Genomic DNA, 21678 nt, shown 5'->3' with positions numbered 1-21678 from the left:
GCTTAGATTTGATGCCGACCTAATTCTTTCTTTGGCATGTTTGTGGCTCCAAATAGATGTGGCTTTTATGGTCTTTGTCTTCCAGAGTTTAGAAGTAAAATTTCATTTTAGAAAAATTAAAAGCACTGTAATTGTGAAGCAGATGGAACAATCTAGGGAGGAGAAAGCAGCTACCACTGGGATTTTTCGGATACTTTTATTATCTTCAATTTGTAAGATTAATCATAAAAATTCTTTTTTGAGAGTAGAGTGATCGTTCATAGCAATGGATGATCTGAAAGGGCGACTTAAAGCTGTCTGATAAGGGCCGGTTTATAAATTCTCATGCTCTGGTTTTCTTCCTTGATAAAAATATCTCTGGTCCAGTTTATGTCCAGAGGTGCAAGGCTACTGTCAAATTTTTAGCAAAGCTGTGTAACATACAAGTATCCATCCCTTTCATGATAACATATCTTATTATCTCAAAAGTAATATGCAGAAAGGTTACAGTGATTAAAAAACTAACCATTGCTCTATCGCTGTGCCAAACTTAATCCTTTTCCATCTACCCAGAGTCCTTGTGTGTGTTTCTGCACTCACCTTTGAAGTTAGCCTTGACTCCTGTCAGGACTAGTCCCTGCAGTTTTCTTTACAACACTGGTGCCAAACTCGCCACATCATGTTGCCATCATGAGATGTTTTGCGACGTTTTTCCCCTTCGTGGAGCTGAGGTGGCGTGGCCTGCATGTGACGCATCCGCCCTGCGGGCCGCCAGTTTGACTCCCCTGCTTTACAAGATTTTCAGAAGTGATTTGCCATTTCCTTCTCTTGAGTGCTGAAAGAGAGTGACGGACAATTCACCCAACTGGATCTGTGCCTAAGGCGGGACTAGAACTTACAGTCTCCTAATTTTTAGCTTGGTGCCTTAATCACTAGAGCAAATTAGTTTTCTCCAGTATTCTGGCTCTAGATAAGACCCTATAGCAATGCCCCTGAATGTATAGCTAAAAGCTATGCTAACTTGAATATTTCAGATTTAATAAATGCCTTGGTAAGGCCACACTTGGAATATTGCATTCAGTTTTGGTCGCCACGATGTAAAAAAGATGTTGAGACTCTAGAAAGAGTGCAGAGAAGAGCAACAAAGATGATTAGAGGACTGGAGGCTAAAACATGAAGAATGGTTGCAGGAACTGGGTATGTCTAGTTTAATGAAAAGAAGGACTAGGGGTGACATGATAGCAGTGTTCCGATATCTCAGGGGCTGCCACAAAGAAGAGGGAGTCAAACTATTCTCCAAAGCATGTGAGGATAGAACAAGAAACAATGGGTGGAAACTAATCAAGGAGAAAAGCAACTTAGAACTAAGGAGAAATTTCCTGACAGTTAGAACAATTAATAAGTGGAACAACTTGCCTGCAGAAGTTGTGAATGCTCCAACATTCACAAATTTTTAAGAAAACGTTGGATAACCATTTGTCTGAAATGGTGTAGGGTTTCCTGCCTGGGCAGGGACTAGAAGATCTCCAAGGTCCCTTCCAACTCTGTTATTATTATAAATAGAATTTCTGCCCATATCTTGCTCTTTAAAAATAAAGAAAATAGGAGAACGTTGGATTGGCTCTGCCACGATAATAATCCTAATATGAAATTGGACTAAGTCATTGACAAGCCAGGGACTGACAGGGAAAATAAAATGCAGCACTTATGGAAAAATGTGACTGTGAACATTTATTTTTTCTGGTTATTTTGGAAAGAAAACAGCAGAGGAGCAGAGAATAATAAGCAACCCTGTGGTGGCATGATAGTAGCATTGGATCCTGAAGTGGTTCGTGCGTGTTTAACATCAAACATTAAATATACCGGTGGTTGAAGTTACTATATTATATTATACTAACTACACTACACTATGCAAATCTGTTGATATTAAGTTGGGCTTCTAAATAACTGTTCATATGATTGTTTACCTTTTTTTACACTGGAAATCCCCCCCCCCAATTCATTAACTTAAGTGTACAGTAGTTTATGCGGTAGTTTTATTATGAATTAATAACTTCTGTTGATCAATCTTAGCACAAAAACCACAGCTTTCCCCCCCTTGCATTCTTATCGGTGACTTCCACAGAGGATTCATGATAACACCTCTTGTTAGGTGCTGTGTCAATAAGATTTAGAGGTTGAGTATTTTTATGTTATTAGCCAAGGAACTGATTAAAAACTGTTCAGTTTTGAAAGCAGTTAATCGTAGGACTGTTTGGAGTAAGAAATACCTGGGCTATTTCTGTATCTGTGTGGCCTCAAGGAGAATTGCCAATCCATATCTTCTCAGTTGATAGAAGAACTAAGTACAGGAGTTTTAATTTGGAGCGGCAACCTGTTTTATATACTGATGCATTTCCCAGCTTTGAGTTTTCTGGTTGGATTTGGATATACTTGAATTCCCCAGCTATCAAATCTATTAATAGGAGTTTTAATTCTTAAAGACAAGATGTAATATTCTGTGTTTTATTTGTTATTACACTATGATTTTGCACAGATCCATTCAAAAGTAAATCCCAGTTTGAGCTATCCAGATCTATGTGTGTGAGAGAGATCACCGTGCTTGGTTTTTGCTTCCAGTTAGTAGTTTATTTAAATTACATATGCTTTTAACTGCTCATGGATTTTGGATACATGACAGAGTGTTTTGAACAAAGTCTTATGGAAAAGTTACAAACCAATAAAGGGTATGAATTATATATAATGAATAATTTTAAAAAATAATTTAAAGAAGCAACTAGACAGTCACTTATCTGAAATGGTATAGGTTCTGTTTGAGTAGGGGGCTGGACTAGAAGACCTCCAAGATCCCTTCCAGCTCTATTCTATTCTAATTCTAATACGCACAAATGTAATACAGGTAGTCCTCCACTTACAATTCACTTAGAAACTATTCGAAGCTTGCACTGAAAAAAAATGACTTCCGACTTGCTCTTGCACTTTTACACCATTGCAGTATCCCTGCGATCATGTCAGATTTGGGCACCTGGAAAACCGGTTTGTGTTTATAACTAACGGTTGCAGCATCCCAGGGTCATATAATTGCGATTTGCAACCTTCCAAAAACCCAGGTCAACAGGGAAGCTGGATTCACTTAGCAACCATATGAGCCTCTTAACAACTGCAGTGAGTCACTTAATAACCATGGCCCCAAAAAGTCATGACACTGGGCATGACTCACTCGTAGCTGTCTTGCTTAGCGACAGAAATTATGGTACCCGATTGTGGTCGTAAATTGAGGACTACCTGTATGATCCCATCATACGAGGGTGCAGGAATTCAGGCTATTTCTGAGCAACTTAGAAACCATCTTCAGGATTAGTAATTCACATAAACGCTCTAGGTGATTGGATAACCATTTGTCTGAAATGGTATAGGTTCTCCTGCTTGAGCAGGGGGCTGGATTAGAAGACCTCCAAGGTCCCTTCCAACTCTGTTGTTCTATTCTATTGCAGAGAGGAAGCCGTTGAACTATCGTTTTTCTGTTTGTCTTCCAAAGGTATCCTTCACGCATTGAGAAGATAGACTATGAGGAAGGAAAGATGCTTGTCCATTTTGAACGCTGGAGTCATCGTTACGATGAATGGATTTACTGGGATAGCAATCGATTGCGCCCGCTCGAGCGGCCTTCGCTGAGGAAAGAGGGCCTAAAAGATGACGAATTTATTGTAAGCGTTTCTCCAGTCCTATTGAATAATGGCTTTAAGTGGAAGTCACGGGCCATGATCGCAAGCACAAACAGTAGCTGAGAGCATAGAAAAACGAAATCCTTTAATCCCAAACACAAATCGGGATCGGAATTTCTGTCGCTAAGTAAAGAGGTTATTAAGTCAGGTGCCCGTGACTTGACAATCTTTTTTGTCACAGTTGTTAAAGCAAAATCACTCCAGTTAATCATATAGTGTGGCTTAATGTCTCCAACCTTGGCAACTTTGAGCCTACTGGACTTCAACTCCCAGAATTCCCCAGCCAGCTTTGCAGAATTATGGGAGTTGAAGTCTGCCATGCTTAAAGTTGCCAAGGTTGGAGACCCCTGGCTTAATGAATCCAGCTTCCCTCATTGACTTCGCTTGTCTGGAGTTTGGCTGGGAAAGTCACCAATGGCGATCACATGATGCTGGGGATGCTGTAACTGTTGTAAACACATGCCAGTTGCCAAGCAACTGAATTTTTACCACGTGACCATAGGGATGCTGTGATGGTTGTAAGTGCAAGGACCAGGTTTTTTTTTTATTTGCATTTATATCCCGCCCTTCTCCGAAGACTCAGGGCGGCTTACACTATGTCAAGCAATAGTCTTCATCCATTTGTATATTATATACAAAGTCAACTTATTGACAAAGTTGTAAGTCACTTTTTTCCCATGCCCTTGTAACTTCAAACAGTCGCTAAACAAATGGTTGTAAGTTCATGACTACCAGTAATGTTTGGATAGTGGAATTTTTTTTTCAAAGTTAGGCTTGAAGTTACTTACATTTCCTCACTTTGTTTTTTTACAACAGGATTTTAAACCAGGAGAAGAGGTTCTGGCTCGTTGGACAGATTGCCGATACTACCCTGCAAAAATTGAAGCAATTAACAAAGAAGGTTTGTATCAAGTAACAGATACAGATTAACAGAGTTGGAAGGGACCCTGTAGGTCATCTAGTCTAACCCCGCCCCCCCCAAGCAGGAGACCCTACACCATTTCTGACAGATGGCAGACCAGTCTCTTCTTGAAAGCTTCCAGTGATGAAGCTCCGGCAACTTCTGTTCCATTGGTTGATTGTTCTCACTGTCAGAAAATTTCTCCTTATTTCCAGGTTGAATCTCTCCTTGTTTAGTTTCCATCCATTATTCCTTGTCTGGCCTTCAGGTGCTTTGGAAAATAGCTTGACCCATTCCTCTCTGTGGCAGCCCCTGAAATATTGGAACACTACTATCATGTCACACCTGGTCCTTCTCTTCACTAGACTGGCCATGCCCAGTTTCTGCAACCATTCATCGTATCTTTTAGCCTCCAGTCCCCTAATCATCCTGGTTGCTCTTCTCTGCACTTTTTCTAGAGTCTCTTTTTTATAATAAGGGAGAGCAGCCCTTTCCTACTGAAACACCAGGAATCCATTCAGTCTACCGGCTTTTTGTAACAGCAATCAAGGTAGACTCCTCAGAGAAGCAGATGAGCTGGATACAAAGATAGCAGCTTTTCTCTATACTTCCTTAGAAGTATATAAATAATGAAGCTTCACTTAAATTTTTATGGCTTAATAGTTTTAGATAGACCTATTCTCAGATGTTTTTTTGGCAACTGTCGTATTCACTCAACATTTTAAGGTTTTTCATTTCACAAATGGAGGGTTAAGGTAGCTTAGTGATTAAGGTGCTGGACTAGGGAGAGAAAGTCCCAAATTCTATCCATCTTCATTTGTGGATGACTTTGGGCAGATCATTTTTCCCAGTCCAGGACTGCTGTTGTAGGAATAAGTTGGAGAAGAGACCACTACAAAAGGTGGAATATAAATTTAATAAATAAAAAGTCGGTACTGGGAGCTTATTTTGTACTTAGCACAAAATTAAATACAAAAAACAAAAATTTGGTACTTGGGGGTGACATGATAGTCTCCAATACTTGGAGGGTTGTCACAGGAAAGAGAGTGTAAATTTCTTCTCCAAAATACCTGAGGGCAGGACAAGAAGAAATGGGTGGAGCCTGATCCAACTTGGGAATAAGAGGAATTTCTCATCAGCAAGGATGATTAATCAGGGGGACAGCTTGCCTCCTGGAGTTATGGCTGCTCCATTGCTTGAGGTTTTCAAGAAAAGATTGGACATCCATTTGTCTGGGATAATACTAGGACTTCTGCCTTGGGAAGGAGTAGAAGACCTCCAAAATCCTTTCCATCGCTATGATATGGCGTACAGTTAAAAGTCCTTCTATTTTGGAAGTGAAGGGCCAGATACTCATGCTTGTAGTCCAGTGTGTTGGAGAGTGTAAAATATTTCTAGCTAATACTTTTAGGAAACCAACTCTTCATCCCAAATAGTTGTAGCAGTGAAATGTGTAGTGTATGTAAGACCCAAATCCAGTTGTTAAATCAATTTCAGGCATGCTCTTGAAATGTTTTTATATGAACTAAACTGCAAGTAATAGGTGGAACTCCATTGTGCAGTTCATTTTAAAATGGTTTTAAAGCTATATCCTAGAAATATTGAAAGTCAAATGCTGAATTTAACTCAAAAAATATACACACGGTTCTGCTATTAAAGCCTAAGAGACAGTGTAATTTAGTCAAGATGAGACTCTTGAAGCCAGAAGTCATCAGTTCAAACATTATATGTATAAACTCAGTTAATCAAACAAGTTAGATAAATCTCTTTGCAGTATGGAACACAATAAAAATGGGTATGAAATAGCTTTTTTAAAAAAGCAATATTGCCATCATTTGATTACTGCATTCCGCTTTGTATTAGGTTATCCTTAAAAATGCCTTGAAGTCACCATTTGTGCAAAACCATTCTATAGCTTAAGATCTACGTGGGTTGCCGGCTGCTTACCAAGCGCCATTTAAGGCGTTGGTATTAATTTGCAAAATTTTAATGGTTTATGATCTGAGCTTCTCCCAGCATGTGTGTCTCCATCTGATAAGATTTTTATATACACCCAATATACTCCTGAATAAGAATTTTGGCTCAGTCTTGAAACCTCTTCAATATGCATTTTTAACGACAGGTTTATCGTTGTAGGTATTAGTATCACCTTCCTTTTATATATAGCTTTAACGTAAGCACCTCGCTTGAGCATTTAGGTAGCTTGAAACAACCAGATGTTTTTCAATGCGCTGATTGAGCTTTTTGATCATTTATTCCCTTAAAAATGAATTCTGTGTATGTTAAACTGCGTGCAACATTAATTTGAAAAAAAATGCAGTTTTAAAATTGATATTTATTTAAATTTAGATTTTTTAAAAATCCTACCTTTATTATTTTTGTGACGAACATACCTGATACTTCTTCCACCAATTTTTCCCACAACAACCATCCTGTGAGGTGAGTTGGGCTGAGAGAGAATAACTGACCCAGAGTCGCCAGCCAGACTTTCATACCTAAAGCGGTAAATTAAATGTCTCCTGGTGATTGGCCCAAAGTCACCCTGTCAGCTTTTATACCTAAAACAGGACTAGAACTTACAGTTTCCTGGTTTCTAGCCTAGTCTAGCTTAACCACTAGACCAAAGTAGCTCTCAATATATATTCCCTATACCTCTCAAAACGTTGCATGAATTTGGAAAAAAATTGCAGGCTAAGGATGACATGAAATACCTGAGCTTATGTGCAAATGTGTGTATGTAAGACCCAAATCCAGTTGTTAAATCAATTTCAGGCATGCTCTTGGAATGTTTTTATATGAACTAAACTGCAAGTAATAGGTGGAACTCCATTGTGCAGTTCATTTTAAAATGGTTTTAAAGCTATATCCTAGAAATATTGAAAGTCAAATGCTGAATTTAACTCAAAAAATATACACACGGTTCTGCTATTAAAGCCTAAGAGACAGTGTAATTTAGTCAAGATGAGACTCTTGAAGCCAGAAGTCATCAGTTCAAACATTATATGTATAAACTCAGTTAATCAAACAAGTTAGATAAATCTCTTTGCAGTATGGAACACAATAAAAATGGGTATGAAATAGCTTTTTTAAAAAAGCAATATTGCCATCATTTGATTACTGCATTCCGCTTTGTATTAGGTTATCCTTAAAAATGCCTTGAAGTCACCATTTGTGCAAAACCATTCTATAGCTTAAGATCTACGTGGGTTGCCGGCTGCTTACCAAGCGCCATTTAAGGCGTTGGTATTAATTTGCAAAATTTTAATGGTTTATGATCTGAGCTTCTCCCAGCATGTGTGTCTCCATCTGATAAGATTTTTATATACACCCAATATACTCCTGAATAAGAATTTTGGCTCAGTCTTGAAACCTCTTCAATATGCATTTTTAACGACAGGTTTATCGTTGTAGGTATTAGTATCACCTTCCTTTTATATATAGCTTTAACGTAAGCACCTCGCTTGAGCATTTAGGTAGCTTGAAACAACCAGATGTTTTTCAATGTGCTGATTGAGCTTTTTGATCATTTATTCCCTTAAAAATGAATTCTGTGTATGTTAAACTGCGTGCAACATTAATTTGAAAAAAAATGCAGTTTTAAAATTGATATTTATTTAAATTTAGATTTTTTAAAAATCCTACCTTTATTATTTTTGTGACGAACATACCTGATACTTCTTCCACCAATTTTTCCCACAACAACCATCCTGTGAGGTGAGTTGGGCTGAGAGAGAATAACTGACCCAGAGTCGCCAGCCAGACTTTCATACCTAAAGCGGTAAATTAAATGTCTCCTGGTGATTGGCCCAAAGTCACCCTGTCAGCTTTTATACCTAAAACAGGACTAGAACTTACAGTTTCCTGGTTTCTAGCCTAGTCTAGCTTAACCACTAGACCAAAGTAGCTCTCAATATATATTCCCTATACCTCTCAAAACGTTGCATGAATTTGGAAAAAAATTGCAGGCTAAGGATGACATGAAATACCTGAGCTGATGTGCAAGTGTGCGTATGGCGTTCGTAGAACTAAAGCATCATTTAAATAAGTAAATATAACTTTCACTTTCTGGTGGTGATGTCCTAGGAACCTTCACTGTACAGTTTTATGATGGAGTGATTCGGTGTCTCAAAAGAATACATATCAAATCCATGCCAGAGGATGCCAAAGGGCAGGTAAGCAAAGTTCCAATTAGTTTCCGTGTTAAGTGACATCTCGTAATTCCTCGTTAATTTAATTCATCTGCATTCCAATTTGCGTTATGTAATTCACATCCACAGACTCAATCATTAAGACTGAGGGATCAGTCAGATACACTTTAATAAGTGTGTACAGTAGTCAGCACCACCCCTCTCTGCTCTTGTTGGTTTCCCCGAAGAAAGAAAAGAAAAGTCAAAACCAAGACATTATGTTAGTGGAATAGCAGGAGGAGGAGGAGGATTCATTATCTAATCTCTTTGTTAGATCTAGGCTCTTAAATTTTAATTATTGCTAAAAGGCTCTGTATAAGCAACTGTGTGGTGAAGTTTTGTCATTATTTAAAGGCAATGACTGTTGGGCAAATCTGGATTATAACTCTGCGGACAGGCCATTCTTAGTCCAGGAGTCAGCTTCTTGGCGGTTGGGTTGGGTGCAGGAGGTCTGCACTTACAGCTTATTTAAGACCGTTGTGGGTGTGATACTGCTGAGTTATGTTTGTGGGCTTGGCAAAGTATTTATTGAATGTCTTTGCTTTTTAAAACTACTTGACCATAGCTGGATATTGGGCAAAAAAAATACTGAGAGAGTAATTTTATAGTGAAAGATATTATTAGGGGAGCTCCTTAATAATCAAGGTTTTCTGGTTTGTGTTGGACAGATGTCTACCTGGCACAGGTTACTTCAGGTTTCTGCACATAAAATGACTCCTTCTAGTTCCGTGGTTTTGAAAATTATTTTGAGTCTTTTTTGGCCTTTCAGTATATTTTGGGATGTTTGATTTCAGATTTGACGGGAAAATATGCAGCTATTTTTCAGCAATTACGGTTGGGGAAGAAGCTTCTGAGGCCACAGAAAAGGGGTTTCAGAGTTATGTGTGGCTTTGTAGGAGACAAGTAGGCAGAGCTGGGGGTGGAGTTAAACATGTCATCATCTTAGAGTCCTTACGTTGCCACAAACGATCCAAGTCCAGCCCTCCCTTGAATTCCTTTGACACTTAACCAGCACCAATTCTGTGCTGACTATTTATTATTTATATCCTGCCTTTATTACTTTTAAAAAAAAAGGCAGCAAACATACCCAACACACTTTCTTTCTATTTTCCTCATCACAACCCTGTCAGCTGACATGGACAGAGAGAGAGAGAGAGAGAGAGAGAGAGAGAGAGAGAGAGAGAGTGACTGGCCCAAGGTCCCCCAGCCGGCTTTTATGGCTAAAGTGGGACTAGAACTCATAGTCTCCTGTTTTCTAGCCTTAACTTCTAGACCAAACTGGCTCTCTAGATGACCAGGTTCTTGAGTATGACTCTTCTACATTGCAATCTAATGGATGGTCCTGATTCTTTGTGCTTAACAGGCCCACATTCTCAGGCTGTTCCCATTGAATGAAAAGATTATTCAAAGTCAGGCTAGGGAAGAGCTGCCCTTAGAAGCTCTTACTTGCCAGTCTAGTAATCCACTAAGCCACATGATAGCAATAGTACTTAGACTTATATACCATTTCACGGTGCTTTACAACTCTCTCTAAGAGGTTTTCAGAGTCAGCCTGTTGCCATTAATAATCTGGCTCCTCATTTTACAGACCTCAGAAGGCTGGTAGGCTGAGTCAGCCTTGAGCTGATGAGGATTGAACTCCTAGCAATGAGTTCAGGTAGCAGTAGCAATAGCATCTAGACTTACATACCGCTTTGCAGTGCTTTACAGCCCTCTAAGCGGTTTACAGAGTCAGCCTATTGCCCCCAACAGTCTGGATCCTCATTTTACCAACTTTGGAAGGATGGAAGGCTGAGTCAACCTTGAGCCTGGTGAGAATCGAACTGCTGGCAATCGGCAGAGTCTGCCTGCAATGCTGCACTCTAATCACTGCACTACCACGGCTCTTATGACTGGTCTGATGCTGTAGAAGTCCTCTCTCCAGTGGAGCACTTGTGGAAGGGGGAGGGAACCTGTTATCCTAAGCTATCGATACTTAAATAAGATCGTTATGGCAATTTTCATCCTTTGTTTAATGGTTGTTATGCAACCGATGTAAATCACAGTAGATTTCATAACATTAACAAAACTTTTACTGCTTCATTCAGATGGTTTCGGATGCACTGGATTTATCCACTGTTTCCTAAGGATGTTCAGATGGGAATTTCCATCTGATGTCCATTACATTAAGTTTATTAAACTCCATTCTAATTGGACTTAAGAAACAAATATCTAGAACGGGTTCACTAGAGTTGATGCTGAGCTTTAATGTGGCTTATGTGGTTTTTGCTTAAAATGATTGGTGAATCTAAGGGACCAATAGGAAAACAAACCAGGGTTTAACACAGTGGTTCTCAACCTTTATAATGCTGTGACCCCTTTAATACAATTCTCCACAATGTGGCGACCCCTTTAATACAATTCCCCACGATGCGGCGACCCCAACCGTAAAATTATTTTCGTTTTGAATTTATCGCGCCTGAAGCCGTATTGGCTAGCGATCTGAACTGCTTGCGATTGCCTTGAGGACGGAGGCATTAAAGCGGAGACTCCTCCCCTATTAAGTTTATCGTGCCTGATAAACATTTTAGGCTAGCGATTGGGAGTGATTGCAGCTGGCTTGAGAGGGAGACGTCAGAGCAAAGATTTCTCTCTTTTTTAATTCATCGCGCCTGAAGCCGAATTCGGCTAGTGATTTGAAGAGCCTGCAGCTGGCTTGTGGAGTCAACCATTGGAGCGCGATTCTTCGACTCGCAAGTATACTTCCCGTATTTCCGATGGTCTTAGGCGACCCCTGGCAAAGCGTCATTCGACCCCCAACGGGGTCCCGACCCACAGCTTGAGAACCGCTGGTTTAACACAATGTGCAATTATCCAGCCATTGTAGAAACTTGGCTTACAAAGTAGACATTTTGTTTGTTAAATTGTGCAAGGTGTAATGCGAGGCAGTCCTCAGCCTATGACAACAATTGAGCCCAACATTTCTGTTGGCCAAGCAAAAACATTAGTTAAGTGAATTTGCTCCATTTTACAACCTTTCTTTCCACAGTTGTTAAGCGAATCACTGCAGTTGTTAAATTAGTCGAATTGTTGTTATGTGAATCTGGCTTCCCCTCCCCCCCCCATTGTCTTTGCTTGTGAGAAAGTCGCAAAAGGAGAATCACGTGCCCCCTGGGGCACTGCAGCGGTCATAAATATGAATCAACTGCCAAGCGTCTGAATTTTGATCACATGCTGCAACGGTCGTAAGTCTGAAAACTCGGCGTAAGCTGTTTTCTTCAGTGCCATTGTAGCTTTCAACGGTCACTAAGCAAACTGTTGTAAGTCAAGGACTGCCTGTAGTGTAGCTAATGTTAGCAATAGTAGTTCCTTATTTTCAAGACAGTGCTTACTATGTTCAAAGGGATGGGAAGTCTTAAGAGTTTAATAAGTTCTTGACTTACGACTGGTCGCTTAGCAACCTGTTGAAGTTATGATGGACCTCCCTATTGAGTGTAAAGCCTGGTTCCAAAGTATTGACCCTATCCCAGGAGTGAAATCCAGCAGGTTTCGAAAATTTTGAGTACTTCAGAGAATGGGCAAATGCCACCTCTGACTGGTCCCAGAGTGGGGTGGGAATGGGGATTTTGCAGTATCCTTCCCCTGGAGTGGGGTAGAAATGGAGATTTTGTAGTGTCCTTCCCCTGCCACGCCCACCAAGCCACACTGTGCCCACCAAGCCATGTCCCCAGAACCGGTAGTAAAAAAACCTTGAATGTTGTGCCTCGTTCGCCCCCCCAACAGCCGGGCCCCTCTCATCTCCTGCTATCTCAGCCAGAGACTGATAGTACAGAAGAATGTCCTGGCATGCCTCCAGCTCCCAGCCCTGGCACCATACCCGGACAAACCGAGCAAACAAACCTCCCTCCAATAGAATGTCCGCCTGAAGCCAGCCACGAGCTGGGATTACCAACAGCTGGAGACAAAACGATGCAATGGGTAGATCCACGCTTCCAGAGAATGGAGAGGTGACCTCAGCAAAAGGAAGGGAGGGGCAGGCCTGGATAAGTGCTGAGTCATGGAGCCACACCCCATGGCCTATATAAAGGACCTGCTTTCTGGCATTCTTTGAGTCAGGCAAAGTCTACTTTGGATTGCTGAAGTCACATCCTGGTCTCCTGCCTGCCCTGAGAACTCTGACAGAACTTTGGCAAAGCTGCAGAGGCTTTGCAGCCACGCTTGATACGGACTTCCCCGACCCGACGGTCAGAGGAGGAGTGGGACACGACATTGAATTTCACCACTGCCCCATCCCCTGTGGTGTCACATGACCTCATGACAGGCACTTGCTGAATGTCCCACTGTCACATGGCACTTTTGTTGAAAAATCAGCATCTACTTCCGGTTTTCAGCAAACCTGATCCATAACAAACCATTGGTTAACCACTGCAGTTTTCAATTTAGAACCGCCATAAAAACGGTTGTAAAATTACATCAGCCACCTGGGCGACCCAGTTTGCTACCGTCACAACTTCACAACCGTGATGGCCAAGCTCCATCAAGGTCGTAAACCGAGGACTACATACCCTGTTTTCCCCAAAATAAGACATCCCCTGATAATAAGCCCAATTTATTTATTTATTTATTTATTTATTTATTTATTTATTTATTTATTTATTTATTTATTTATTTATTTATTTATTTAATTAATTAATTAATTAATTAATTAATTAATTAATTAATTAATTAATTTGTATACCGCCCTTCTCCCGAAGGACTCAGGGCAGTTCACAGCCAATAAAATACGAGAATACATATAACACAGGTTAAAAGACAATATAAAAAACTAATTCGATATATGGCCTAAAAATTTGGATATAATTAAAACCCCATTTAAAACCCCCAATTAAAACTATGTTTAAGCTAGCCTTGCATGCTGAAACAAAAGCGTCTTCAGCTCGCGGTGAAAGGTCCGGAGGTCGGGGAGTTGACGAAGCCCCGGAGGCAGCTCGTTCCAGAGGGCAGGGGCCCCCACAGAGAAGGCCCTTCCCCTGGAGGTCGCCAGGGGAATGTCGGCCGACATTGTTTGGCCGATGATATCCGAAGGAGGCCCTCTCTGTGGAAGCGCACAATTGGGCTTTTGAGCGAATGAGCGCTTATTTCAGGGTTCAAAAAATGTAAGACGGTTTTATTTTCAGGGAAACACAGTAGATGATATCTTTAAATGGAAAACTTGCTATTGTTAATTTACATGGTGTGTGAAATACTAACTTTCTTAGAAAAGTTTCTGAGAAACTTCTTTGTAGGTTACTTGTGGCTCCTGATTTTGCAAATGTACTCATGTCTTCTATAAAAAACAAATGACCTCCTGCTATATCAGTGGCCCCCAACCTTTTGGGCACCAGGATCCGGTTCCGTGGAGGGAAGTTTTTCTGCGGACCGGTGAGGGCGTGGTTTCACGTGCTGCCTGCATCCCGCGGATGGGGCTTTGCTTGTTTGTGGGGCCTGGTTTCTGACATGCCATGGACCAGTGCTGGTCCACCGACCAGGGCTTGGGGATCCCTGTGCTACATGATAAGCCTTTGCATGTAGCGCAGAAGAAATCTCCAGGAGGTGGTAGGTTTTATCACATGCTTTTTAAAAGAAAATACCTGAAGGCTTAGTACTTCCAGCTTTATTTCTTTGCAGAGTTTATTGTGTTCTTAAGATTTATGGCATGGTGTCATACGAGTGCTGAAATGAACTCTGATTTCCATAAGATTATTTTAAACTCTGTCAAGAGATAAAGTACAGCTATTTACCCTGAAAAATATTCAGAGTAGAGTAGGGATAGGATAGAATTAGAATTTTCTTTATTAGCCAAGTGTGATTGGACATACAAGGGATTTATCTCCAGTGCATAATTATTAGAATTTTTCCTGGTTTCTCGCAATATTGTTCAAATACTCCTTTGAGAAGCCACCTCCAAATCTTTAAATTTATTTTTAGCAAGATACTATGATTTTTCAGAATGTTGTAAGGTTTATTTAGGTCCTTTGGATAAATTCCTGGGATAAAATTCATGAACTGAAGAGTTGTATATGTGCTCTGTGCATTTGCGTTTCTCTGTGCACACAACATTCCTTCTTCAATCCACGCCCAGCGGGTGATAATAAATGCCTTGGATTCAGGGGAACAAGTCTAAGGAAGTCTAAAGTGGTGGTCACAAATCACGGATCCAAAAGAACCATGGCTGCCTCCTAAGGAAAGATGCAGAAGGAGGGAATCTTTGGGGCTGCTGCCACTGACGCAGCATTGACCAGGTCAGGGGTCAGAAAAGCAGCGTCCCAGGCTGATGACGTCATTGCTGAAACCTTGCTTGAGGACCTTTTTAAATCTGTTGCTGGTTTGGAGAGAACAGGAGAGTATTCGATGGACTTCACTGATACACTGTCCAGCTGGAAATACAGGTAGTCCTCGACTTACGACTGCATGTGAGCCCAAAATTTCTGTTGTAAAGCGTCTGTGGAGATCCTCCGTCACCCACGTCATGGTTGTCCCAAAGGTGCTTTTTTTTTTTTTAATTTGAATTTATATCCCGCCCTTCTCCGAAGACTCAGGGCGGCTTACACTGTGTTAAGCAATAGTCTTCATCCATTTGTATATTATATACAAAGTCAACTTATTGCCCCCCCAACAATCTGGGTCCTCATTTTACCTACCTTATAAAGGATGGAAGGCTGAGTCAACCTTGGGCCTGGTGGGACTTGAACCTGCAGTAATTGCAAGCAGCTGTGTTTATAACAGACTGTTTTACCAGCCTGAGCCACCAAGAGGCAACTTGGACTTCCTTGGTTTTTCCTCGGAAGACACATTTGCTTCAGCTCTGTTGTAAACTGAGACATTTGTTAAGTGAGTTTTGCCCCATCTTACGACCTTTCTTGGCCACAGTGCTTCGGTTGAATCGCTGCAGTTATTACATTAGTAACGCGGTTGTTAAGCGAATCCGGCTTTCCGTTGACTTCGTGGACCAGAAGGTCAAAACATGAAAAAAAACAAAACCAGACACTGCAACGGTCATAAATATGAGTCCCTTTGCCAAGCGTCTCACTTTTGATCACAAGACCATGGGGATGCGGCAATGGTCTTATGTGTGAAAAGCAGTCATAATTCACTTTTTTTCGGTGCCGTTGGAACTGTGATCAGTCACTGAACAAACTGTTATAAGTAGAGGACTACCTGTATCCTCTTAGCCTGGTTAGATGTATGAAAGGAAGAGCAGCAACAAAAAAAGTCAAAACAAAGCTGATCTAAAAGTAACTTTTTGAAAGAAATTCAAACCCATGAAGATGTGAAATGGAAGATCACCTCCCTAGGAGGAATATTATAGTTGGGTGGGTTATTTTTTACTCCCTTAGTAGCCATTGTTTTAGCCAGTAGTTCTCAGAGAAGATCTTCTGTTAACTCAGAAGGGCATGAATTTACGATTCTAAAAATGTCTCAGAAGCTCAGATACTATTTTCTTGATGATAATGCAGTTATCAATAACACAGTTTTGCAATCTTCAAGCACGTCATCATTTAAAATATGAAATGAGTTGCTTAGTTGTAAGGTAGTGAAGTCCTTTTTTTGATGATTGAGGATGAACCAGGATTGCATGCTTGCCTGAGTTGTCGGCTGGGGAAGAAAGTGAAAAAAGGGTTACTTGCACTTGATAAACAAGTTTTAAAAAAGGTTGATACAATGTATAACGTAATCATCATCATAATTTTTTAACGACCCCGTAATCCAGGGATGTCCAAATTTGGCCCTTTGAAGAGTGGTGGACTTCAACTCCCAGAATTCCCCAGCCAGCAACTTGCTCATATTTATAGCTCATGCTGGCTGGGGAATTCTGGGAGTTGAAGTCCACCACTCTTCAAGGGGCCAAGTTTGGACACCCCTGCCGTAATCCCTTGCGGGATGGAGTCTGGCCAACTGAATGGAGCTAGTAGAGTGTTTAATGGCTGGATGCCCTTCCTGTTGCCAGTGCACAGTTTTGTTCACCAGATATATTCTCATTGTGCCCAGAGAGAGAAATAACTGCCTCTACCTAGGATCGAACTCACAGCCTCCTGATTGTGAGGCGAGAGCTCCACCTCTATAGCCACTGCATAACTCACCATGCATAATGTAATGTAAGGAAAAAAATGTATAATGCGTATAATGTACGGAAAAAAAAATATAGTGATTCAGGAAACAATATCTAAAAACGGGCCACTTAACCTGAAAAATCCCACATAAAACTTTCTATTCTACAATATAATACAGGCAGTCCTTGCATTGCAACAATTCATTCAGTGACCATTCAAAATTATAGCGGCACTGAAAAAAAGTGACTTATGACTATTTTTCACGCTAGTGACCGACAGTTGCAGCATCCCCATAGTCACATGATCAAAATTCAAATGCTTGGCATCCGACTCATATTTATGACCGTTGCAGTGTCTCAGGGTCATGTGATCACCTTTTGCGACCGTCTGACAAACAAAGTCAATGGAGAATTCACTTGACAGCCATTTTGCTAACTTAACAGCTGCAGTGATTCGCTTAACAACTGTGGGCAAACAAGGACTTAAAATGGGACAAAATTCACTTAATTGTCTCGCTTAACAACAGAAATTTTGGGCTGAATTGTGGTCACAGGTCGAGGACTACCTGTAGAGTAAAATATGAGTGTAAAAATGCTTATTCATATACTTGAAAAGGATATATGGGACATTTTATAGGCTTTCTAAAATAACAAAATATTTAACATTTGCAAAATTATAGAAATAAGACTACAGAGTTTGTCATCTAGCAACTGTTATGCTGTAAAGAAACTACTTGTTGCTTTTATCTCTGAATTTTAGCCTGAGCTATGAACATAATGTTGTGTGAGATTTTTCAGAAGAAATATAATTTTTTCCCCATTTAGATGGACTATGCTAATTAACTGTCAAATATACTTTTGCCACTACTAGATACATTTGTATCCTGCAGAATATGGTGAGTGGTATAGAAATTTATTTTTGAAACATAGTGTATGTGTGTGCGTGGCATGTGCACACAGGATTGTTTAGTCTTTACAACACATGCTTATTTAATGCAGGTTTTTTTTTAAAAAAAATCTGTAGATATTTTTATTTGAGCTCCTGAGAGATCAGGCAGTTTAGTGTTGTGTAATGAATACAGATTATGCACAAATCAGTGTAAAAAATAAGATACAAATACTTATCTTCTTTACCTTAGACCAGGGGTCTGCAAACTTGGCTCTTTTAAGACTTGTGGACTTCACCTCCCAGAGTTCCTCAGCCAGCTTTGCTGGCTGAGGGACTCTGGGAGTTGAAGTCCACAAGTCTTAAAGGGACCAAGGTTGGAGACCCCTGCCTTAGACATTATAGTGGGTTCCATAATTTGTAGTGACGAGCAGTTGTTTTATATGTATCTCCTTTCTAGCCTTGAGGTGGTCTTTATTTACTAAACTTGGCTGACTAAATCTTGACTGTAAGCAGAGACAAGATGGTACCAGCGTGATTTTGGCCGCTGTAGTTTTGCAGCTCTCAGGTGGTCGTTCCCTAAAACGGTTGCGTTTGGGAGGGCAAGATATTGCGGAAGGCTGGTGGAATGGAGTCATCCAACCGAGAGGCATTTTGTGATAACTTGTCTTTTTGTTTCCATGTTTGTGTTTTATCTTCGATACGATTAGGCGCGCGAGAGGCAACAGATAGCACCGGAGCTGAGATTAGTGACGGATAACGAGCCACGTGAAGTGAGTTTTGTGGGATTGTTGGAAGGAGAAGGGAGGGTTCTTGGCACACAGGAAGCGGAAGCTGAGGAGAAAAACCCACGAAAACCTGATGTGGCCAAGACCAGCAGAAGAGGTGTGACAATAGGTGGAAGAGCTCTGAGAGAGAGGGGCAGAACTGTGGTAGAGCCGTGGAAGGTGAGAGCATCAGTCCGTCAGAGGGAATAATGCTTCAGGTGGGCTGTCTGTAGAGTGGACAATGGTCTCATCTGAACATGAGCAATTTCTACAGGTAGTCCTTGACTTACGACCACAATTGAGCCCAAAAACTTATGTCGCTAAGCGAGACTGTTGAGCGAGCTGTGCTCCGTTTTACGACATTTCTTGCCGCAGTTGTTAAATGAATCACTGCAGTCGTTAAGTTAGTAACACAGTTCGCTAGGCGAATCTGGCTTCCCCGCTAACTTTGCTTGTCAGAAAGTCACATAAGTTGATTGCGTGACCCTGGGACACTGCAACCATCATAAATATGAATAGCACTTTAGCACTTATATACCGCTTTATAGTGCTTTACAGCCCTCTCTAAGCGGTTTTACAAAGTCAGCCTATTGCCCCCAACAATCTGGGTCCTCATTTTACCCACCTCTGAAGGATGGAAGGCTGAGTCAACCTTGAGCCTGGTGGGATTCGAACTGCCAAATTGCAGTCAGCTGGCAGTCAGCAGAAATGGCCTGCAGTACAGCACTCTAACCACTGTGCCACCAAACCAATTGCCAAACCTCTGACACTTGATCACATGACCATGGGGATGCTGCAGTAGTCACAGTTGTGAAAAAATGGTCGTAAGTCACTTTTCTCAGAGCTGTTGTAACTTCGAACGGTCACTAAACGGACAGTTGTAAATCGAGGAGTACCTGTAGTTGCTGCTAAAGAAGTCATCGGTGGAGCTAGGAACTTAAGAGGTGGTGGAATGATATTTTAGTTTTGTTTCCTCATGTTTAACGCTATAAAATTATGAGGTACGGCTCTAATAAATTCTATCCAGTGAAAACAAATGTTGCAGATCTGTTGAGGGTTTGGGCAATAGCTCAGACAGTTATGAGATAACTGTTTGGATCGTTTGACGTCAGTTCTCCAAAGTGAAAAATAACTTAGAATATTTAACAGAGTCTAACATTAACAATAGTGAATTAGCCTATAATTAGCCCATGTAGTTCGTTGGATGTAAATCTGCAGTTTTATATCCACACAGAAGATGCTGTCCTACTGGTATGATTAAAATAGGTGGGATAATAGTAGAAAGTAGAAGATGACATTCAGTAGACCAACCATCCAAGCTTGATGAATATTTCTTCTAGGAAGGCACAACTTTGCACATTAACTTAGAAGAAATTAAAAAGTTTCCTTCTTTCTGAACCTTTGTGTAAGATTGCTTGTCAGGCCTGGAAGCCATCTTTTTTTTTTAATAAATATTTTTATTCAACATTTACATCTTTAAAAACTTAGTTACATTTTTACAGCTTTCCGATACCGGCATCTTTAGTAATATCCATTTTATCTTTCGACCAACTATATACATCTACATATTTTGTATTGGGCCTGACATTGCTTTTACCACAGAAGACAAAATGCATTTTCTTCATTCATGCATGCAGATTTGCCAGACTTTGAGTTCAAATGTAAACCTGCAGTCATATCTTTACATGCGGGTGGTTTTTAATGTACATATGATAGAATCGTATAATTGAAAATTTTCAATTAAGCCAGTGAGTCCAATAACTTGCTCAGGATAGGAATTCTGAATAAAGCATCCATGACAGATGTCTCCCCAGCCTGTATTTGAAAACATCCAATGAAAGAAAAGTCATTCATCATCATCATTTAACGATTCCATAATCCCTTGCAGGGTGGAGTCTGGGCAACTGAATGGAGCTAGCAGAGTGTTTCAATGGCCGGATGCCCTTCCTGTTGCCAATGCAGAGCTTTGTTCACCAGATATATTCTCATTGTGCCCAGAGAGAGAAATATCTGCCTCTACCTAGGATTGAACTCACAGCCCGATTGTGAGGCGAGAGCTCCACCTCTAGGCCACTGTACCACTCTAATGAAAGAGAAGTCATTCCCCTCTTTATAACTGATTCCACTATCAACTTACCTCTTTTGGTAATTGATTCCACTATCACAGAAAGGTTTCCTAACATCCAACTCGAACCTAATTTTGTTTTTTCCCAATACTGTAATTCTGTGCTATATATTCTAGGATGATAGAGAACAGATCTTGATCTTAGAATAGAATGAATAGAATAGAATTTTTATTGGCCAAGTGTGATTGGACACACAAGGAATTTGTCTTGGTGCATATGCTCTCAGTGTACATAAAAGAAAAGATACCTTCATCAAGGTACAACATTTACAACACAAATGATGGTCAATATATCAATATAAATCATAAGGATTGCCAGCAACAAGTTATAGTCTTCTGTTCCCTCTTCTGGTTCTGCTGCCATTTTTGCTTCTGTCATCTTTGATCAAGTCTGAGAATGCTTAATTTTTTGAGTCTCTCCATGTAAGACTTAACATCCCTGCCCTGGCATTGTTCTTCTAGATTCTCTAAATCCTTTTTCTTAAATGTCCAGAATTGGTCCAAATATTTGAATATGGTGGTGATTGTGTTACATGATTTGGAAACGGTAATATATTACTACTGCAGCCAGCTTTGCTTTTAAATTTTTTGCATCCAGATCATAGGGACTCCTATTCATCTAGTGATTAATTACGTTTTCAAAATATTTTCTGCAAAAAGTTATCATCAGCCTGGTATCCTCCCCCTTCTAATTGTGCATTTGATTCATATTTTCCCTCTCTATGTAGAGTTCTTCATTTGTCCTTGATTACATTTCATTACATTCCAACTCCTTTTTCTAGCCCATCAAGATCATCATAAAGTGTGTTTTTTGCCTTCTCAGTGGTCCCACTCAATTTCATGTTGTCTGCAAATATGGCGTTTTTCTTCATTTACCATTTTATCCCACTCTAATGAATTGTTTGAAGACTTCTGCTTTTGGACAAACCAGGACAAACGCTTCTGAAAGCATACTCAAAAATCTCCTTCTAGGCTGACTTGAAGAGTAACTGTTGATCAAAGTTAATAGAATACTTTTTATTAAAAAAATGCTTTGTAAA

At 40.4% G+C, this 21678-nt stretch overlaps 1 protein-coding gene across 3 annotated transcripts in view; it reads left to right on the top strand.

Moving 5' to 3' along the window:
* The window catches only part of PHF20L1 (PHD finger protein 20 like 1), a 66186-nt gene that overhangs the window by 7586 nt on the left and 36922 nt on the right, over positions 1–21678 (top strand). The window contains exons 3-6 of one of the 3 annotated variants that reach the window (XM_058174535.1): positions 3518–3686; positions 4521–4605; positions 8689–8777; positions 18457–18519. In XM_058174535.1, the coding sequence (XP_058030518.1) occupies positions 3518–3686; positions 4521–4605; positions 8689–8777; positions 18457–18519 (406 nt within the window). The remainder of the gene's footprint in view (positions 1–3517; positions 3687–4520; positions 4606–8688; positions 8778–18456; positions 18520–21678) is intronic. The other 2 variants (XM_058174536.1, XM_058174537.1) reach the window with 2 other exon arrangements.

Source organism: Ahaetulla prasina, chromosome 3, assembly GCF_028640845.1.
Source record: "Ahaetulla prasina isolate Xishuangbanna chromosome 3, ASM2864084v1, whole genome shotgun sequence".
Taxonomy (NCBI): domain Eukaryota; kingdom Metazoa; phylum Chordata; class Lepidosauria; order Squamata; family Colubridae; genus Ahaetulla; species Ahaetulla prasina.
This window is presented reverse-complemented; position numbering and strand designations above follow the sequence as displayed.